Source organism: Pseudophryne corroboree, chromosome 7 (genome assembly GCF_028390025.1).
Source record: "Pseudophryne corroboree isolate aPseCor3 chromosome 7, aPseCor3.hap2, whole genome shotgun sequence".
NCBI classification, from domain to species: Eukaryota; Metazoa; Chordata; class Amphibia; order Anura; family Myobatrachidae; genus Pseudophryne; species Pseudophryne corroboree.
In genome coordinates this window covers 248,399,441-248,417,542 of record NC_086450.1, presented here as the reverse complement: position 1 = coordinate 248,417,542, position 18,102 = coordinate 248,399,441, and the positions used below count along the sequence as shown (strand labels likewise).

The 18,102-nt window shown below is 42.0% G+C and overlaps 2 protein-coding genes across 9 annotated transcripts in view; one reads left to right on the top strand and one right to left on the bottom strand.

Moving 5' to 3' along the window:
• Window positions 1–18,102, bottom strand: part of KALRN (kalirin RhoGEF kinase) — a 1,402,249-nt gene that overhangs the window by 52,398 nt on the left and 1,331,749 nt on the right. For 6 of the 8 annotated variants that reach the window (XM_063934074.1, XM_063934072.1, XM_063934075.1 and 3 more), the window contains 2 exons: window positions 5,227–5,498; window positions 4,394–4,495 (listed from right to left, as the gene is read on the bottom strand). In XM_063934074.1, coding sequence (XP_063790144.1) covers window positions 4,394–4,495; window positions 5,227–5,498 — 374 coding nt within the window. The remainder of the gene's footprint in view (window positions 1–4,393; window positions 4,496–5,226; window positions 5,499–18,102) is intronic. The other 2 variants (XM_063934073.1, XM_063934076.1) reach the window with 1 other exon arrangement.
• Window positions 2,642–10,535, top strand: LOC134945050 (putative protein CRIPAK). The gene is made up of 2 exons (XM_063934080.1): window positions 2,642–2,748; window positions 8,832–10,535. Exon 2 carries the CDS (start codon window positions 9,488–9,490, stop codon window positions 10,424–10,426), a length of 939 nt encoding a protein of 312 aa, XP_063790150.1. The 5' UTR covers window positions 2,642–2,748; window positions 8,832–9,487; the 3' UTR covers window positions 10,427–10,535.

Genomic DNA, 18,102 nt, shown 5'->3' with positions numbered 1-18,102 from the left:
CAGGGGTGTTGTGGACACCCCAAGAGGGGGTAGAGGTGTTGGTATCCCGACGGCCACGATGCGGGCCACGCTATTTATTCTCCCTCCAGGGGAGTCGTGGAAACCCCAAGACGGGGAATAGGTGTCAATATCTCAGTGGTCGGGATCCCAGCACCGGTATGCTGAGCGCCAGGATCCCGACAGCCGGGATATTGGGAGGGTCAGATGGCCTGGCACAACTAAACCATAAACACAACCAAAGAACAAAGATCAGAAGCAAAAAGGGAGGGTGTCCAGTGTGCCCCATGGCATCAGAGAAACAGATTTACAGATAAGAGCCAAAATCTTGTTTTCTCTTTTAGTCAATGAGGGACACTGGTAACCATGGGGATGTTACAAAGCTGTTCACTAAGGGAGGGTACATTCCTAAGTTGCATGGAGAACCCTTAGCCCACAACCAGCATCTCAGGAGATGAAGCAATCAAAATGGTAGAACCTTATAAAAGTGTGTGCCGAGGATCAGGTGGTGGCCCTGCAAAGTTGCTCCACTGACGCCCCAACTAACCCAGCAGAATGGGTGAAAGCCAAATGAGGTACAGGAAGGTCACCTAGAGGTTAAGCATGGCAAATCACTTCCTGAATCCATCTAGCAATCATTTGTTTGGAAGCGGGCCAACCCCTCTTGACTACCAAATAAAGAGAAAAAGAGGGAGTCCGGCCGCCGAAAGTCCTTAGAAATATTCACATAAATGCGGAGAGCTTGTACAACATCCAAGGATTCGAGAGACAACTGTGAATCTTCTTCATCCACGAAGGATGCAACTACAAACTCCTTATTAATATGAAATCTGGATAGCTCCTGCGGAACAAAAGACAGAGTAGTCCACAACACATATCAGAAACGGAGACCTATGCGACAATGCACTCAACTCTGAGAACCGATGGACCAAAGAAATGGCCAAAAGGAACACAGTTTTTCCTGTAAGCCATTTGAGATCCACCTACTTCTATCATTTAAAGGTAGAGCATTGGAGAACCCGGAGTAGCAAGAGCAAATCCAAGGGCTTAACTGGAGGCACAAACGGGGACTGAAGATAGAGAACTCCCTGGGGGAAAATCTGAATAGCAGGGATAGTCGCTAAATGTCTCTGGAAATCAACAGAGACCTGGAGTTTCAGAGACAACAAACCTGACTGTAAAAAGGACAAGATTTTAGAAAATGGGAAAATCTCCAGTTTTAATTTCTGGCGAGCACACCAGACAAAGTAGGCTCTCCAGATCCTGTGGTGAGACGCAGCCGAAATCGGTTTACTAGCACAAAGCATGGTACAGGCAACCACATCTGAAAAGCCCCTGGCCTTCAGATAGGCTTACTCAACAGTCATCACGTTAAAGCCAGATGTTGAGCATTAGGGTAAAGGCACGGCACCTGAGAGAAAAGGTTATCACTAAAAAGAATGCACAGGAGCGCTGTCCAAAACACTGTGAATATTTTATTAAAACAATATAGCACATAATATTAACGCAAAGCCATTAGCTATATAGCAAAATATAAAAATGGAAACCTTAAGACAAATCTTTCACATACTGTAATAAAACCAAGCCGGTTAGTCTATTCCACAGGTTCTCAAACTCGGTCCTCAGGACCCTACACGGTGCATGTTTTGCAGGTCTCCTCACAGAATCACAACTGACATAATTAACTCCACCTGTGGACCTTTTAAAAAGTGTCAGTGATTAATTACTACATCTGTGCACCTGCTGGGTTACCTGCAAAACATGCACTGTGTGGGGTCCTGAGGACCGAGTTTGAGAACCACTGGTCTATTCCAATTAAGAACAGCTGCTATATCTATGTAGACAGCAAAACAATATTAGTTTCTGTTAGTACTGTGGCACTTCAGTAAAACTTCCAGTTTTGTTAGAATCCAGTATGCAGAAAAAATGGGAACTGTTGTCTGTTAGTAATCTCGTATAAATCCACAAAGCTACAGATTAGTATTGCTATTAGTATTGGTTAAATAGAAATAGGTTTGTCCCGGGTAGTTTGCATTCAGACCAACCAAAATCCCAGGTTGATGAGCGTTCATGTGCAAAAACCTAGGATTTTCAAGGTAGTGTGAAAGGGATATTGATAAATACAGCTGCGGAGCACCTGAAAATGTGCCTAGCACCTTAGGGCACTAAAATTAAAATGGCTGCCCTGGGTAGGGGTGCGGGGTATAGAGGAGATCTGGCCTGAAAGTTTAACTCTATAGTGCCCAAGCTCCTCTAGCACCAGCTAGACCCCATGCTCTCCATTGTCCATTGGCTGAAAGAGAAATAAAGGTTATAAGAAAATTGTTATGCCTGCACAAGGGAAATTCTATAAGCGTTATTAATTCAGTAGACCTGATACCAAAGTGGAAGTAAAGTCATTTCCATGGTAATACAACCTTCTAGACCCAACAATTATTTAATAATATCTGTAAAATAGGATGAGGTATTTGAATCCTGAAGATTAGAAATAGGACCGGGTCTCTCACTATTATACATACAGTAACTCATAGGGTGAACTATGAAAAGCCTGTGAATCAATGATTAAACAATAAAGTTTAATCATTGATAGAGAGCACATAGCTTGAAACGTGTCGGAACCAACAGTGACTCTGACTTTAGGATGGAACCCTAATCAAACTGACCGATTACACAAGCTCTGCAGCCCAGCAGGGTGTCTGTTTGGACACACCCTGCTACTACACCCTTGTGGCTCCACATCCCATCTACTGGGTACGTCATCAGCAGGACATTTTAAATATACCCACTCCACTGTATTTGTTATATTGTTTCATTGTTTCTATTGCAATTGGGTGTATACCTATCACCCTAATTTTATATTATCATCCTTGAACTATTATCAGAATTAAATATATTGTTTTTTATTCTTACTTATCGTCCTTCAGCAACAATCGGTCTAACACCACTACACATCTTCATTGACTTTTCAGGGATATAGGGAAATCCCAGTTGGTAAATTGCAGGCAGCAAAAGAACAGTAGCGCCCTTGACCCACACTAATCTTGCATTTACTAAACAATAAAGTAATTTGTGCTTTAGTTTTGTTTAAAATATTTTAATTAAAATGTTGTTTTCATCTGATAAAATGGATAAAGGTCTTTACAGCAATGGTATCGTAGAAGCGGACATTATACTGACAACATACTTTTCATAAGGAAGGGTTTATGACTTCACATACAGTGAGTATGGAGGTTGACTATTCATTACTTCTAGCTCCTCATGTGCTGCAGGCCAGGGAAACAGAGCGAAATTTACAGTAACTGAATTAAGCAGTCACATCTTCCAAACTTCATATGACAGTACTGCGATGAAATGGTCCTAATACAGAATCCATCTTGTAAATTCTTTACATCAGAAGTTCGATGCATTCGATACCTTAATTAGAACTGCATCATGCTGGATTTAAGAGCGTTGCACAAAGATATACTGTAGTGCTGACGAGAACATAAAACACCCACTATGATGGGGGCTGTATAATGTCACCTTTTCATAGATTACAAAATATAGAGCAATGCAGCACCCCTAGATGATAATCCCAATTTCTGCACTGGTCAGAATTTTGCTTTAATCACAGATGGCTCATCCTGCTACCTGCACTGATCCCAGATATGCTTGCTGTACGTCTGGATGCTATTCCCACGATCTGCACTGATCCCAAATGTTCCAATCCAGGATGCTAGTCCCACTATCTGCACTGATTCAAGTTATACTTAAACCCTGGATGCTTATCCTATCGCCACCCATGGATGCTAAGGTCGATATCTGCCCTAATTTTAGTTGTACTCCACCACTATATACAAATGACGCTACTGCATTGATTTGCAAATCTCTGAGCACATTGAGGATGTTCTTATGATTTAGCTGAAATTTTAAATAAAAACATATGGAATGTACATGGCACCCAGATGCAATTACATTACATAATTTACATTATTCTAGTAGTCTCGCAGTCACATCATTCTTATGTGATTGTTACACAACCAATACAAAGTACATTCAGCATTATTCTTCTTTATATCGGATGAATATACACTTGTATCAAGTAGTATTTCAATGTCTTTTGTCTTATTCAAATATCTATTCAACACCTGTACTATTAGTGACATGTAAGAAAACTAATGCACATGAAACTCATGCTGGCCAATCACGTATCAGCTTTGATTTTCTAAACTACGTTACACAAAGCATTTACTGTAGGGTCAGATTAGTTGCTATAATTTTAGTGCCCAAATTTATCTAAAAGTCCCACGTCACACATTACAGTATATCACCCTGATTGATTTCATCCAGATCTTCTCATGTGAAGAAATTATGTAGCCCGGTATTATTACATCTGACAAGGAAAAATCCTAAGTACCTTGTCATCTGGCACCGGTTCATTGTCAAAGATCTTCATTGGCGGAGGAAGAGGAGTGTGGGAGTCATCATCTGCCTCTTCGTCCCATCCTTTCTTGCCCTTCTGAAATTAAGAAATGCATATTAACAGGAGGCAAAGGGATAAAAGCTGTCGCCTGGTGTTACTCTACTATGGGGGAAGTTTTAAACGGGTATGCACCCAAAATATATAACTGATAAACATGCTGTAGAGTATACGGTCATGTTACAATGTAGTCACTCCTTCATAGCAAATGCAGTATATGTCATAAATGATACGATAACCTTTGAATAAGAGCCAAAATGCTGCAGTGGGCACGCTAAATAGTAAAATATAAAACTATTGGAAAACGCATTTTCTAATAAGGAACTGTCACATTTCAGATATTTTTACTTCGTATTTATTGCACTACGTAAGTGTGCAATAAATAAATGAATCACAGATTCTCTTATGACAGAGCGTAGACAAAAAGTGTCCCAACATGTTTGTGGGTTGGTCCGCCTTATGCCTTAGCGTAGTTCCTGGTACTGGAAAAGCTAGGATATACTGCAATTTGTTTCTACACTTACATAGTGCACTAAATATTATGAAAAACAGTTATTACTAAAATATGAGTTTGTACTTAATAATACCTATTTGCAAATCACATTTGTAGCTGTCACACTGACATATTTTCATGCAGATGTTAAATCCATGACATTTAAATTGAGCCAGTAGTAATGTCGACAAGTTCTGTTTTATGAACAAAATAAGCTCCACAAAGGAAAATCACAATTGCTAATGTCAGGGCCATGACAAAAATTAACCTGTCCCACCTCATCCGCACTGTCACCCTGAGGGGTGGTGTCATCACTAGCTCTTGGGGAACCAAGATTACGGCCTTCTCTCTTCTTCTGCTTCTTGATGTTGCTCTCAGCCTTCCCACTGTTTAGACGCCTTACAGGACTTGTCAGCCACTTCTTCAATGTGTTTGTGGAGCGTTTGGGCCCTGGGGAGCTCTGGATGGAATTCAGGGAGGACTGTGGTTGCAGGTTGGCTACTGAATCCGTCTTTCCACCATTTTCTCCCGTAGAAACAGAAAACGCATCTGCAACAACAAAAAAATGTGCAAATCAGACATAACAGGCTCCAGCGCTGTCTGTGCATTTACATAGAGAAAGGAACAATGTATGTCTGAAACCTCATCATACTGTATATAACTGAATAATGCAGTCCAACGTATATTTATAACTATTCCCAGAGAACTGTGATTTAACTGTTTTTTTCTATGCTATGAAATTTTAATTTCCCTGAATTCATGCTTGGTAGATAATATTTCAAAATACAATATACACATATATAGCTACAAATGAATTTTTGCTCCAGGAATATTTATTCCTCCTGCTATTTAACTTATTTCTGTCCTCTACAGGACAGTGCCGGATTAACAATGGGGACCACAGTATCCCCTGCAGTGCAGATAGTGTGAGGTCAGCCAAAGTTTTGACTATCACTTTTCAACCACCAGCAGCCATACACAATTGCTACAATATTTCTACCCCGTCCCATCCCATGTTGGCTGAAGCTCTACCCCCAGCCATGGTAAACTCAACCCCCACACCGATAAGCTCTGCCCCCTGGGTCCGTCTGCGGCTGTGCCTCCCCGACTGCCCAAAGTTCCTCTCCAATGAATGGGAGGAGGGATGAGTGCTCAGCGTAGGCGCACTGAAGCAGCTGCTGTGAGGACTGAGGAGCTTTGCCCCAAGTGTCAGCCAGCCCATTACCAAGGTGTGTTGTGAAAACATAAAATTTTAATTTAATGCTCTCTGGAGATACGGGGGTCACTGATGCTCTCTGTGGTATACAGGGGTCACTGATGCTTTCTGTAGTATACGGGGTCACTGATGCTCTCTGTGGTATATGGGGATCACATACAGTATGCTGCCTGTAGTATACTGAAGGTCACGGATGCTTTTTGAAGTATATGGGGGGTCATGGATGCTGTGTATAGTATCTAGGGCTCATTGATGCTGTCTGTAATATACAGGGTTATTGATGCTCTGTGGTATACACTCTGTGGTCCTCAACAGGGTAATTGATCCTCTGTGGTATAGGGGGATAACGGATGCTATCTGTAGTATACGGGGCTCATGGATGCTCTCTGTGGAATACGAGGATCCTGGATGCTCTTTGTGGTAAACGGGTATCCCAGATGCTGTATGTGGTGTACAGAGGCTCACGTATGCTGTCTGTAGGATCTGGAGTTCGCTGATGCTGTCTGTAATATATGGGGTCACTGGTGCTATCTATTTTATAAAGGTGAGGTCCTTGTTTAGGTTGCGTTTGCAGCCATCTGTGTTCATTTCTGAATAATCCAATGGCCGGAAAGGTGTGAACTGGTATTCCTGAAGCATGTTGTAAAAACTAGCCCTGGCTGATTACAAGACCAGATCTCCAAGCTTCAAAGAGCAACAGAGATAAGCGCATCCGCCTCTGCTCGAGTGACCCAAAGACCCCATAGCCTAACCTTAGAATCAATCAATTCTGGTTTTGGAAGGGTTAAAAAGGAATCCCCTGGCGGGTGTGGGCTGCTGTGGATTTACATATGAGAAACATCCAATGCAAACTGTTCATTGTCGTGGGGTGGATCAAATGAGAGACTTGATCCTATAGGCGATCTGAAGAGGCCTCACTTCCCCAGCGTTCTACACTACAGGTGACCTGATCGTTGTGTTTTCTTCTCATTTTATTTCTTGACATTGTGATTTCTTGTGTGACTATTTAAACTATTAGATTCTTGTAACCTTTTTTTTCTCATAACTTTATGCTTTGCAAGATATTCTTGAATTAAATACAATGTTAGTTCTGGTTCTGTGTTTTCGCACCCGAGACCCCAAGCAGCCCATGTTACCTATTTTTTAAGTATAAATAATTGTGTGTGCAGGTGAGAGCTGAAGCTCGCCCTGGGCATGTCTCGAAAAATCACTTCAGCTGGTGGCAGTTACAGTGTAGAGTAACCACACGCGCTGAGGTAATCAGAAAGTGTCATGGGCAGTGATTCTAAGATTGGCATATCTGGAGGATCGGCATGCAGGAGTTATGGCAGTACCATTGAGGCACTGTTACAGGAGAACAGGAGAGCAGAACATCAGGACTGATAAGATATGTATTTAATGGGCAACACTTATGGGGTACAATGGAGTGTGCTCCTATTATAGGCATCTCAGGGAAAATGTTATGTGCAGCTTGTGCACATTATTTTGTGGTTCATGAATTACCCTAATACAGGTAATATAGAGAGGGCTTGGTGTGTCAGTGCAACACTGCTCCTTTGTACCCCCTGGGGAGTGTGTGTGTGTGTATATATATATATATATAGAGAGAGGAGAGAGAGAGAGAGAGATGTGTATAATATAATATATATATATATATATATATATATACACATATATTTACTGAAAACCGCACACATTTTAGTAGTATCTTCACAATCTAGAAAAGCAATTACAACCGAAACGAAATCGGCACACCACCAATCTTTAAAGTTCATCAAATGCTTATATTAGCAGCAGCATAATGTTACACACAGCAAAGTTCCAGTGAAGATAAACACGTGTCTGTGCAATACTTTACGTGTCCCCCTGGATAACATGCATGGAGCCTTAGCCCCCTCTGCCCGAAAGCTGTTTTGGTGGGCTTCCACCTTCCTCAAGGGCATCAATACAACTAGCACATACACTACTTAAATGTGAGAGAGCACACGCCATTGGCCCAGTGTACCGCCACACACCTGCAAACACTGTCACTCACCTGTCAGGAATCTGGTTAACAACCGCATCCGTGGCTCTGTAATTGGAAGCACCTGCAGCGGAACGCAACCATATCGCGGTGGAACGTATATCCGGTCCCGGCATGCATCGCTGCATGACATCACTTCCGGAAGTGCATACAACAGATAGAAGCAGTTACCTAGGCAACCCTACTGACAACCTTAACCAATAGATCCATTAGGTGTGTGGGGGTACTGGGCCAATGGCGGCCGCTCTCTCACATTTAAGCAGTGTATGTGCTAGTTGTATTGCTAATGTAAGCATTTGATGAACTGTAAAGTATGGTGGTGTGCTGATTTCATTTCGGTTGGAATTGCTTTTTATACTGAGATTGTGAAGATATATACATAGTGATTCAAAAGTCGCAGTACACCCTTTTGTTTCAAAAACTGTGGAGGAAATGGGAAAATTTTATACTCCAGTAAGGTATGGGTGAGGTGGGCTATCTTTTAGGGTATGTAGCGAACATGGGCACCATCTTGAAATTGGCCAACTTGAATCTAAGTCCGTTTTTTCAAAAATTTTCGGAAATTGCTGAAAAGTTTACTGCTGCAAACAGATTTGAAATAGCAGTTATGATTCAAAAGTTACAACACTTTTTTTTGTTGCAGGTAACTGAAAATGGCTTTGACAAAAGAGAAGAGAATTGAGGTCATTTTGATGTCTGGAGAATGAAGTTTCCATATCATGGCTGCAGGGCCGTTTCTAGCCAATTTGGCTCCCAGTGCGAGATTTAAAAATGCCCCCCCCCCCTCCCATTCACATAAAAAAAAATGCGCCCCCCCCCCCATAGATATAAAGAGTAAAACCATGCGCGCGCGCTCCCGGCAAGGGGGCGTGGCCTCGTTAAAACGGGCGTGGCTTTGTTAAGATGGGCGTGGCCTCATCCGATCTCATCATCACGGCCACCACAGGATAAAAAAAAAAAGTCCTCATTTTACACATTACAGCAGGCACGCGACCCCATTTTACACAGCACGGCAGGCAAGTGTCCCCATTTTACACAGCACGGCAGGCAAGTGTCCCCATTTTACACAGCACGGTAGGCAAGTGTCCCCATTTTACACATTGCGGCAGGAAAGAGTCTCCATTTTACACATTGCGGCAGGCACGTGCCCACATTTTACACATTGCGGCAGGAAAGTGTCCCCATTTTACACATTGCGGCAGGCACGTGCCTCCATTTTACACAGTACAACAGGCAAGTGTCCCCATTTTACACATTGTGGCAGGCACGTGTCCCCATTTTACACATTGCGGCAGGCACATGCCTCCATTTTACACAGTACAACAGGCAAGTGTCCCCATTTTACACATTGTGGCAGGCACGTGCCCCCATTTAACACATTGCGGCAGGCACGTGCCCCCATTTTACACATTGCGGCAGGAAAGTGTCCCCATTTTACACATTGCGGCAGGAAAGTGTCCCCCTTTTACACATTGCGGCAGGCACGTGCCTCCATTTTACACATTGCGGCAGGCACGTGCCTCCATTTTACACAGTACAACAGGCAAGTGTCCCCATTTTACACATTGTGGCAGGCACGTGTCCCCATTTTACACATTGTGGCAGGCACGTGCCCCCATTTTACAAATTGCGGCAGGCACGTGCCCCCATTTTACACATTACGGCAGACTGCATCCCCATTTTACACATTCCGGCAGGCACGTGCCCCCATTTTACACATTGCGGCAGGAAAGTGTCCCCATTTTACACATTGCGGCAGGAAAGTGTCCCCCTTTTACACATTGCGGCAGGCACGTGCCTCCATTTTACACATTGCGGCAGGCACGTGCCTCCATTTTACACAGTACAACAGGCAAGTGTCCCCATTTTACACATTGTGGCAGGCACGTGCCCCCATTTTACACATTGCGGCAGGCACGTGCCCCATTTTACACATCACGGCAGACTGCATCCCCATTTTACACATTCCGGCAGGCACATGCCCCCATTTTACACATTGCGGCAGGAAAGTGTCCCCATTTTACACATTGCGGCAGGAAATTGTCCCCATTTTACACATTGTGGCAGGCACGTGCCCCCATTTTACACATTACGGCAGACTGCATCTCCATTTTACACATTCCGGCAGGCAAGAGTCCCCATTTTACACATTCTGGCAGACAGGTGTCCCCATTTTACACAGTACGGCAGGTGGTGGTGGTGAGGAGGGAGGGAGAGAGAGAGAGGGAGAGGGGCTGACTTACACTTGAAGCGGTTCTTCCCGCTCTTCAGCCGCCTCTCCCTCGTCTGCGCGGCGCCGCGGCTTGGCTCCCCCTTCTCCCGAGTTCCCAGCTCGGGGGGCGGGTTTTCGCGGAATGACGCGATTGCGTCGTGACGTCACGATGCAATCGCGTCATTCCGCGAAAACCCGACCCCCGAGCTGGGCACTCAGGAGGAGAGGGGAGATTGAAAGTTCTCAAGAAGTGCCGCGGCGGGCGCCCCGTGCGGTTGCACGGCTCGCCCGCCGCAAGAAACGGCACTGCATAGCTGCAGATTTCAACAACCGGCACCCAGAAAGACCTCCAATTTCACATAACACTGTCAGGTGCCTAATTTCCAAATTACGAGAAACTGGGACTGTGGCTGACAAGTCACGGAGTGGTCGTCCAAGAAGTGCTACTGACGAAACAACCTCAAAAATGGTTTTGGCATCCTTTGTGAAGAGCCCACAATGCAACACAATGCCCACACATTAAATGGAGAACAGTTCGGCCTGTAATTCCCGCGACTTTTGAATCATAACTGCTATTTCAAATCTGTTTGTAGCAATAAACTTTCCAGCAAATTCAGATATTGTTTGACATGTTACACGACCCCCTTTCCATTTGAAAACAACTGATTAGCTTCAAGATGGACAATTTCAAGATGGCACCCATGTTCGGTACATACCCTAAAAGATAGCCCACCTCACCCATACCTTACTGGAGTGTTCAGTTTTCCCATTTCCTGCAGTTTCTGAAACTATATATATATATATATATGCGAAATCCCTCACTCACTCATCACTTGTTCTCTTACCCATATGTTAGGAAGTTGACATGTAACATAGGTATTCTTTAGGTGGGAAATAGGAAAACTACATAATTAGAATTTTAATAAACCTCCCCTAAGGGGATGAAAAGGGGATTGACATAATGACGTCGTTACCGATGCGTGGCTTGTGTTGCGTGAACGATATCACCCAAACAGACAATCAGATCAAAATTTGAATTGCACCTTCAGTGTGTAGAATTTAATAAACTACAAAAATGTGAAAGCCCTCACTCACTAACTCGCTCACTGACTGACTCATCACTAATTTTCTTACTTCCCGATATGTTAGGAAGATGAAATTCAACATAGGTATTCGGCAAGTGGGAAATAGGAAAACTACGTAATCAGAATTTATTTTTATTTTTTTAATTGAAGCATGAAGAAAGACATATCATTCACAAGACATGTACACAGAGCGTGCAATAAAATATTAACATTACATATATCATCGTGTAGTGTAATTTCTTAGCTATCAACTGATCGCAATAAGAGTAATTAAACATTATGTAATATTCGCATAATGTATAATGCACAATTTCACTTTAGATTCAGGAGGATGTGAATGTGTATGTGATGTGAATGTGTAGCATTCACCACCCACCCAAAAATAAAATTTAGGGAAATCAATTAATCAAGAGTAATGGGAGGATCCCCATCTAGGATATGTAATCCATACCACGAAGTCAGTAGTAAGCTTTTGTGGATTCCCTCGTGTACTGAGACAGTTTGCATTGCTATGTAACTTTCCCAAACATCAAAGAACGGACCTACCCGCTTTTCTTTTTCTAACATAGTTTCCACCCAGTCCATTCTAAAAATATGATGTAATTTTTATTTATAAAGGGAAAGGGACGGGGGGGGGGTTAGGATTTATCCAGTTTTGCAATACTGTTTTTTTGGCAGCAGTGCTAATGGCTAAGAGCAACTTCTTCCCTCCCTTTGTAATACGTTGAGATTTTGGGGGGAATCCAAAAATAGCCCATTCAGGGGAAAGAGGGACATAGTTAATCAAAGCAATTTCTGCATCGCGTTTGACCCATGTCCAAAAGCCTCTAATTATTGGACAGTCCCAAAAGCAATGGTACAAATCTGCAAGGCCCTGAGAACATTTGGGACAACTATCAGATGGGACTAAGCCAATGAGAAACTGTCTATTAGGAGATAGATAAGTTCTATGTATTACATTAAAAAATAGTTTCTGGTACATACTAGAGGATAAGCATTTGCATGAAATATTAAGAAACTGTAAGAGGTCCTGAGTCGAGAAAGTTGGTAAGTGGACTAACCACTGGCTCATCCCTGATTGTGAGGCAGTATGATCAATGGGACTTCCCAGGAATACATAGTGAGAGGAAATCACCTGTTTTTTTAGAAGATCCTTGACGAATAAGAATATATAAAGGGTTATCCCAAGCTGGACCTTTAAGTTCTCTCAGCACAGTAGAGATATAGTGCTGTGCTTGTAAAAATGCCACTGGATAAGATAGAAGAATTTCAAACCTAGCCATTGCTTCTAGAAATGTGAGAGGTCTTTTGAATGAACTAAGTGCCCAATTGAAGTGATCCCTCCTAGCCTCCATATGGTGAAGGGGTGAGCTGCCAAGCCGCCCTGAAAGCCTGGGTTTTTGCAGAAGGGGAGGTGTATGGAGAAATGAGCATTAAACCCAATTTTGCGTCTCAAAATGTGCCAGACCTTTCTCGTAGACTAGAGCAGAGGGTTGTCTCGAAGAATAAGTGGGATATCCGGATCACGAGTGTGGAGAAAATTAGCAGTATAAATCGTCAGATAGTTGAGATTCAAGTAACGTATTTGCGTATACACTAGTGCCATGTTCCCAGTCAATTAAATATCTTAAATGGGCTGCATGACTATAACGCACCACACCCGGAAAATTAATACCTCCATTGGCCCTGGTCTGGCACAGCTTTAGTAAACTAATGCGAAGCCTCTTCCACACTATATAAAATATCGAAAATGGCCATTAATACATTTTATATCATTTTGAGTGAGTAGCAGAGGAAGAACCTGTAATAAATAATCTAGAAAAGTGATCATTTTGATCAAATTTGCTCTTCCAAGAGAGGTAAATGTTTCCAGCCCTTTAACTCATGAGAAATATTTTGAATTGCCCTGGTAATATTGAATTTATATAAGTCAGAAGGGTTTCTAGTTAAAGTTATTCCCAGATAATATAAAGAAGAGGAAGTCTATTTTATGGGACTCATATTACTCCACTGCGGAATAGATCTATCCGAACATAACAGCATCCCTATTGATTTGTCTGCATTAATAACCAATCCGGAGACGCTGCCATAAGAGTTAATTTTGTCTAAAATAAGAGGGACTGATTCACAGGGATTATTTGTCAAAGTAAAAAAACATTACATACACAGCACATGTAAACTCCAAACAGATGGGTCGCTGTGCATGTGCATACACACAGCGTGCACAGCGATATATAGTAGCCTACGCATTCGCACAGACAAGCCATAAAGATCTATTCAACACATATTTCATACAACACATAAATTAAACATGTCAAGCACCAGACATAATGTATTTATCTAAGAGAGTTATAACATCAGATATATATGTATTATTGGAACGGAACAAGTTAAACATATCATGCTTGGTGTCAAAATGATCAGGAGAATGTGTGTGTTGGTTTGATAGCGGTGGTTAGATTGTAGCACATTGCAACGATTAGTTATGACCAAATTTATGAATACAAAGGATTTCCTGAATACACATGTGCCAGCAACCTAGAACAAAAGCCCTCACACTGACCAATAACACATCATGAATGAGAGATCTCCCTCGCCTGGACCAATAACAGAAGACTCAGTCCCAGACATGTACTTCCCCCAATACACAGTATAGAGGTATTTCCCCTCACCCAAGAAGTTCTGTTTTTCGTTGCTGTTGGTGCAGATTCAAAGATGGAGAAGACTGTGCATTAAGCAAATTGGGTGAAGTATGCTGGCTGTAATTGATCCTTATGTAACTACAACTGCTTCTTGTGTAATTGTAACTCTGTAACTATATATATACTGTCCATGTGTTATATTGTATGCATACCCTTTTAATATCAAATATATACATCTGAGCATTGGACCTCAGTAATACAATGTGTGCGAGTGCTTGCTTTCTCTTAAGGGATGTAGTGTTTGCTACGTACAGTGCACTTTTATCGTATATGGTAATAAGATGCGCCTTGCGACCGCAGCATATATAAACGCTGGCATTTTAAATGTTTATTTAGAAATAATCAGAAATTTACAATTAACATATAAAAGAAGATCATCTGCGAAAGCAGACATTTTTATTTCACACAATCCAACATGTATTCCCTGGAATTGTGGCCAGTTCTGAAGAATTCGTAAAAGAGGGTCAAGTGATAAATTGAAGAGTAGGGAGGAAAGAGGGTATCCCTGATGAGTGCCTCTGTAGATGGTTAAAGCATTGCTTCTCAACCCATTAACCAAGAGCGAAGTAGTGGGAGAGCGATAGAAAAAAATAAATGAATCTTATGAACTCCAGATCAAAGTCCCTGTGCTCCAATATAGAGAACAGTTGTGGCCAAAGCACTGTATCAAACGCTTTGTATCTACACTAAGTAGCATATTGTTTGAATGAGATGACTGAAAGGAGGAAATGGTGGCCGCTATCGCAGATCTAATTGCGCGAACCGAATGTCTGCCTGCTACAAAACCCAATTGATGGTCAGTAAGGAGGTTCGGCAAAATTTGTTGCAAACGATTAGCCATGATTTTGGATAAAATTTTAAAATCAACATTTAATAATGTTATGTCTATAAGATCCTAACAGTTGAGGATCCCTGTCTGGTTTAGGTATTAAGACTGTATGCAATTCATTAAAGGATGGGTAATTAGGGGAGTCTCTATAGATAGTCTGGTAAAGCTCATGTAAGATCGGGAGTATATTATCATGAAGGATTTTGTAGCAATCTCCAGTCAGGCCATCTACAAGGCGCTAGCCTCTTAATAACCTGGGAAATTTCTTCTAATGTGATTGCTCCACTTAGCTGGTTTCTTTGGGCCTGTGATAATTTTGGGAGACGGGCTTTTCGAAGGATATGGGTCTGCAAATCTGAATCTATCGCCTGATCCGCATACAGGTTGCTGTAGTATTCATGGAACAGGTTTAGGATTCGTTTAGAATCCGTGACAAGAGTATGAGTATGGGGATTTTTAATAGCCACAATATGTGTCCTAGTTTTCCAAGGACGTGACATGGTGGCCAAGACTCTGCACTTTGTGTTTGGAGATTTCTAGTGAGTTTTTGGCCTGAGTAAGAAGAAAATTCTCCAATAGTTGTCTAGCTTTTTTTGTATGATTCCAAGGTACTATCATCTGGAGATGAGGAATATGTAGCAAAGATGGATGAAACTTCTGCTCTAAGGGCATTATATGTGGCCACAGACTCCTTCCTTTTGTTAGCTACATAACGGATATTATGTCCCCTCATCACAGCCTTTGAAGATTCCCAGAAGAGAAGGGGAGAATCCCAATGCTCAATATCATCATCAGTGAATTCCACCCATCGTGCGTTTAAAAAAAGTTTGAACTCTTCAGAAGAAATCAAGTGAGACGGTAATCTCCAAAGTCTATCTGACGAGGGGGCAAACCCAAGATTAAGTATAATAGATATGGGAGCACGGTCCAAAATAACAATATTGTGTAATTTTGCGTTAAAAAGATTAGTCACGAGAATGCCTGAAATCATAAAGTAATCTATACGGGAGAAAGATCTATGAACCCCAAATTAAATGTATACAATTTGTCTGAAGAGTTGAGTAGTCGCCACTGGTCTGATAATTGTAGCGACGTAGTAAATGTAGAGATAACATCCCAGTGAGAAGAGTGTGGATTAGCGGCTGGAGATTTGTTTAATGTGGGATCCGCAACAGTGTTAAAGTCATCTCCAATTATTAAAGGAAAATTATCTCTTTGGTTAAGAATCTGTAGTAAATTATTAAGAAAAGAATGTTTGTCTATGTTCGGTGCATAAATATTAACCAGGGTATATTTAGAGCCATGAATATTTATGTCCAGGATGATATATCTCCCGTCTAGATCGATAACCTGATTTAAAATGGTGAATGGTAAGGATCTGCGTATTAGTATGGCAACGCCTCTGGATTTGGTACAGTAGGATGCTTCAACACAGTGGCCTAACCAGGGGGCACGAAGAGAAGAATCTTCTCCAGTTTTCCAATGAGTTTCTTGAATGAACATTATGTCAGAGTTGAATTTACAGAGGTGGGTTATAATTGGTTTGCGTTTGAGTGGACTATTAGCTCCACCCACATTCCATGACAGGAGGCGCAAGTGTGTTGGGGCAGTGGACGTAGAACTTTCACCAAGCGGCATGGCTAACTCACCCCCTCTCGGGGCAACTGGCTAAATGCAGAAAGTAAATACATTGGAGCATAACGTGAAAAGGCTGCACATTGTAAAAGATAGTTAGTAAGTGCAGTTGTAGGGTGCAAATCTGGTAATTTGGAAGTGAATGCCACACAACCTGTACAAAGCATCAACAATACATATATATATATCCATGCTTCAAATCAACATCTTTTCAAATTTTCCTATAACTGTAACATAAGAAACGAGGGCCGCGCAGCATTTAAGCTGTCCAAGGCCACAAATACAAACAAATGAGAATGAGGAAGGGAGGGCTAGGGAGAGAATACAGATGAAAAAAAGCTAAGATCAGCATATATCTATTAACATATAAACATAGAAGCAGTAAAAAGCTGTCATTTTGACCAAAGGCTACATAAAACTCCTGGGATCACAAGTGTCTCTGGGCTAGAGGATAAAGACGTCTACATCGATGAATATCAACTAATAATAAAGGAAGAGGTTATGGAGAACCTCAGGGTCAGCATAGTTGTCCTAAACATACCATACAGAATTAGTAGTTATAACGCTAACTGTGCGACAGACTATAAGAGAGGATAAAATAACAGGCTAGTTGTAACAGAACTCCTTTAATTTACGGGGTTCTAGGAGACTGAGATGGTGAGCGAGAAACCATTAGTTGGCATTTCGCCAAGTGAGGATCATCAAAATACACTGGCTGGCTGTCTATTATTACTCGAAGTTTTGCTGGGTAAAGTAGGGCGAAACGCCTTTCGTGGTCATGGAGAAAGCGACAGATCTCTGAAAATGCTTTACGTTTTTGGGACACATCCGCTAAGAAATCTTTGAAAACTAATATTCGGTAATCGTGGACCTGTGATCTACGGTATTGGGCTAGAATTTTTTCCTTAACCCTGTAGTCCAAGAATTTGGCCACAATCTGGGGGGTGGGGAAATCTCCACTACAGCCCAAATAATTTAATTGAGAATCAGGAATTGACTCTGGGACACCGATGAAACGGAGATTACTCCACTTATTGCGGTTCTCCAAGTCATCAAGGGCTTGAATAACATTGGCCTGTGAGTGACCTTGTTGTTGAACTGTATGTAGGGAATCCTCCACATCGCTAGTTCTTTGTTCTAAAGTGTCTAGGTGCGTGGAATGAGAGTCAAGCCTAGCCAATGCAGCATCCAGTCTAGTGTTCAAGTCCTCAAGGGGTTTGTTAAGAAGAGGTAAAATTATTTTGGACATTTCTTACGCCATATCAGCCAATGGAAGAGATTTCACTGGTATTACCTGTAGGGTGGTAGATGTATGGGAGTCTTGCGGGTCACCTGACGCAGATGCAGAATGTGAGGGGACGTTATCTCCCTTATTTCTGTTTCTCACCATGTCTGAGGTGGAAGGAGACTGATGTGATACCGTTAATTTGTCTACAAATTTATCCATGCCC

Excerpts from the sequence above, each read along its gene's own strand:
- LOC134945050 (XM_063934080.1), top strand. The coding sequence starts at position 9,488 with ATGCCTCCATTTTACACAGTACAACAGGCAAGTGTCCCCATTTTACAC.